The 2,198-nt window shown below is 49.5% G+C and overlaps 1 protein-coding gene across 1 annotated transcript; it reads right to left on the reverse strand.

Moving 5' to 3' along the window:
- Positions 1-243: 243 nt before the first annotated feature.
- Positions 244-1,167, reverse strand: LOC132584123 (olfactory receptor 10G6-like). The gene has a single exon (XM_060255925.1). The coding sequence runs from the start codon at positions 1,165-1,167 to the stop codon at positions 244-246; it is 924 nt and encodes a 307-aa protein (XP_060111908.1).
- Between the last annotated feature and the right edge of the window lie 1,031 nt (positions 1,168-2,198).

Below are 2,198 nucleotides of genomic sequence, written 5' to 3' on the forward strand. Positions count from 1 at the left end.
TCCAAGCTAAAGAGCCCCAAGCGTTTTAAGCTTTCTTCATAGGGAAAGTATTCCAAACCTTTAATCATTCTAGTTGCCCTTTTCTGCACTCCAAGAGTTGAGAGGGCTCTTAGTACAGGGCCCACTGTAAGCTCCAGGAGGATTGGCTACATCAGTGGGGCGTGGCCTAATATGCAGAGGAACAGTACCAATTACCAGATCCAGTGCATGAAGCAATCCATTAGACCCATGGATCATTCTAGACTAGGGTGTCCTACTGGACAGTCTCCTCAAGGCAATTTTTATGTCCTTGTTCCTCAGTGTATAAATGATGGGGTTCAGAAGTGGAGTCAGAGAAGTGTAGAACACGGCCACCATCCCATCCAGCGGCCCCTGGGATCCTGGCCTCAGGTAGATGAAGATGAGTGGAATGTAGTAAGTCACCACTAGGGTCACGTGGGCTGTGCAGGTGGAGAAAGCCCTTTGGCGCCCTTCTGCGCTGCGTATTTTCAGGACAGTGGACACAATATACACATACGAAGTCAGTATGAGAAAGAAGCAGGTTGTAGCTACCAGGCCAACATCGACCATGGTCACCGTCTCGTTGAGTGCAGTGTCGGCACAGACTAATTTCAGCACAGCTGGGATATCACAGAAGATATAGTTCACTTGGTTTCTCCACCCAAAGGGCAGGCGGAAAACAAGGGCCGTCTCCATCAATGAGTGAAGGCAGCCACCCAACCACGTGCCCACAGCGAGGGAAAGGCACATCCTACGGTTCATGATGGTGGCATAATGGAGCGGTTTGCAGATAGCCAGGAAGCGGTCGTAGGCCATCACGGTGTAGAGGAAGCACTCGGTACAGCCCAGGAAGTGGAAGAAGAAAAGCTGGGACATGCAGCCACCAAAGGAGATGATCCCACCATTCTCCAAAAACCCGGTAATGATTTTGGGAACCACCACCGAAGAGACGGTCACGTCCAAGAAGGACAAGTGGCAAAGGAACCAGTACATGGGCTTGTGGAGCTGGGAACTGAGCAGCACAGCCAACAGGATCACAAGATTTCCCGAGAGCGTCAACAAATAGACAAGCAGGAAGAAGATGAATAAAGGGCCCCTTAGATCACGGGGGTGGGGAAGCCCAATGAGGATAAACTCAGTCAATGACGTTTGATTTTCACATTCCATCCCTGCAATACAAAAGTTGTAGGTAAAATGAGCATGGAGAGAAATAGGGAACATAGAAGAGTAGCAGCTACATAGAACAGGCTTTGAATAATTCAGTTATAACCAGGGCTTCAGTTATAACCAGGGCAGGAACTCCTTTGCCTATTAGGCCACACACCCCTGATGTAGCCAATCCTCCAAGACAGGGGTGGCCAAACTTTGGCTTGGGAGCAACACATATTGTGTGGCTCTTGAAGCTCCCACTGCCCTGTTGGCCAGCTTAGAGAAGGCATTTGTCTCTTTAAATCACTTCTCCAAGCCAAGCTAGCTGGCACCTTGGAGAATGCATTAAAGTTGCTTTCTTTCCACTTCTCCCTCCCTCTGATCTGCTTTCCTCCCTCCCTGTCTTGCGGCTCTCAAACATCTGATGGTCATGTCATGTGGCCCTCAGACATCTAATGTTCATGTTTTGCAGCTATCAGACATCTGACGTTTATTCTATGTGGCTCTTAAGTTAAGCAAGTTTGGCCACCCCTGCTCCCAAGAGCTTACAAGGCTCTTCTTGCAGGGCCTACTGTAAGCTCCAGGAGGATTGGCTACATTGGAGGGGAGAGGGGTAGCCTAAACTGCAAAGGAGTTCCTGCTACCAACAAAAAAAGCCCTGGTTATAATTGGAGCCACACTATTCCCATTGTAATTAACTCCAGGCCTCAGATTCAGAAGAAGAAGAAGAAGAAGACTGCAGATTTATACCCCGCCCTTCTCTCTGAATCAGAGACTCAGAGCGGCTTACAATCTCCTATATCTTCTCCCCCCACAACAGACACCCTGTGAGGTGGGTGGGGCTGAGAGGGCTCTCACAGCAGCTGTCCTTTCAAGGACAACTCCTACGAGAGCTATGGCTGACCCAAGGCCATTTCAGCAGATGCAAGTGGAGGAGTGGGGAATCAGTGGGAGCTCACAGGAGCACAGCTCCTGAACCTTTCTGAGAGTTCCACCTCCTGAGAGTTCCACCTCCTTGTCCATTGACTAGTATGTGCAGCTGCATAACA

The sequence above is a fragment of the Heteronotia binoei genome, chromosome 15 (genome assembly GCF_032191835.1).
Source record: "Heteronotia binoei isolate CCM8104 ecotype False Entrance Well chromosome 15, APGP_CSIRO_Hbin_v1, whole genome shotgun sequence".
Classification (NCBI taxonomy): domain Eukaryota; kingdom Metazoa; phylum Chordata; class Lepidosauria; order Squamata; family Gekkonidae; genus Heteronotia; species Heteronotia binoei.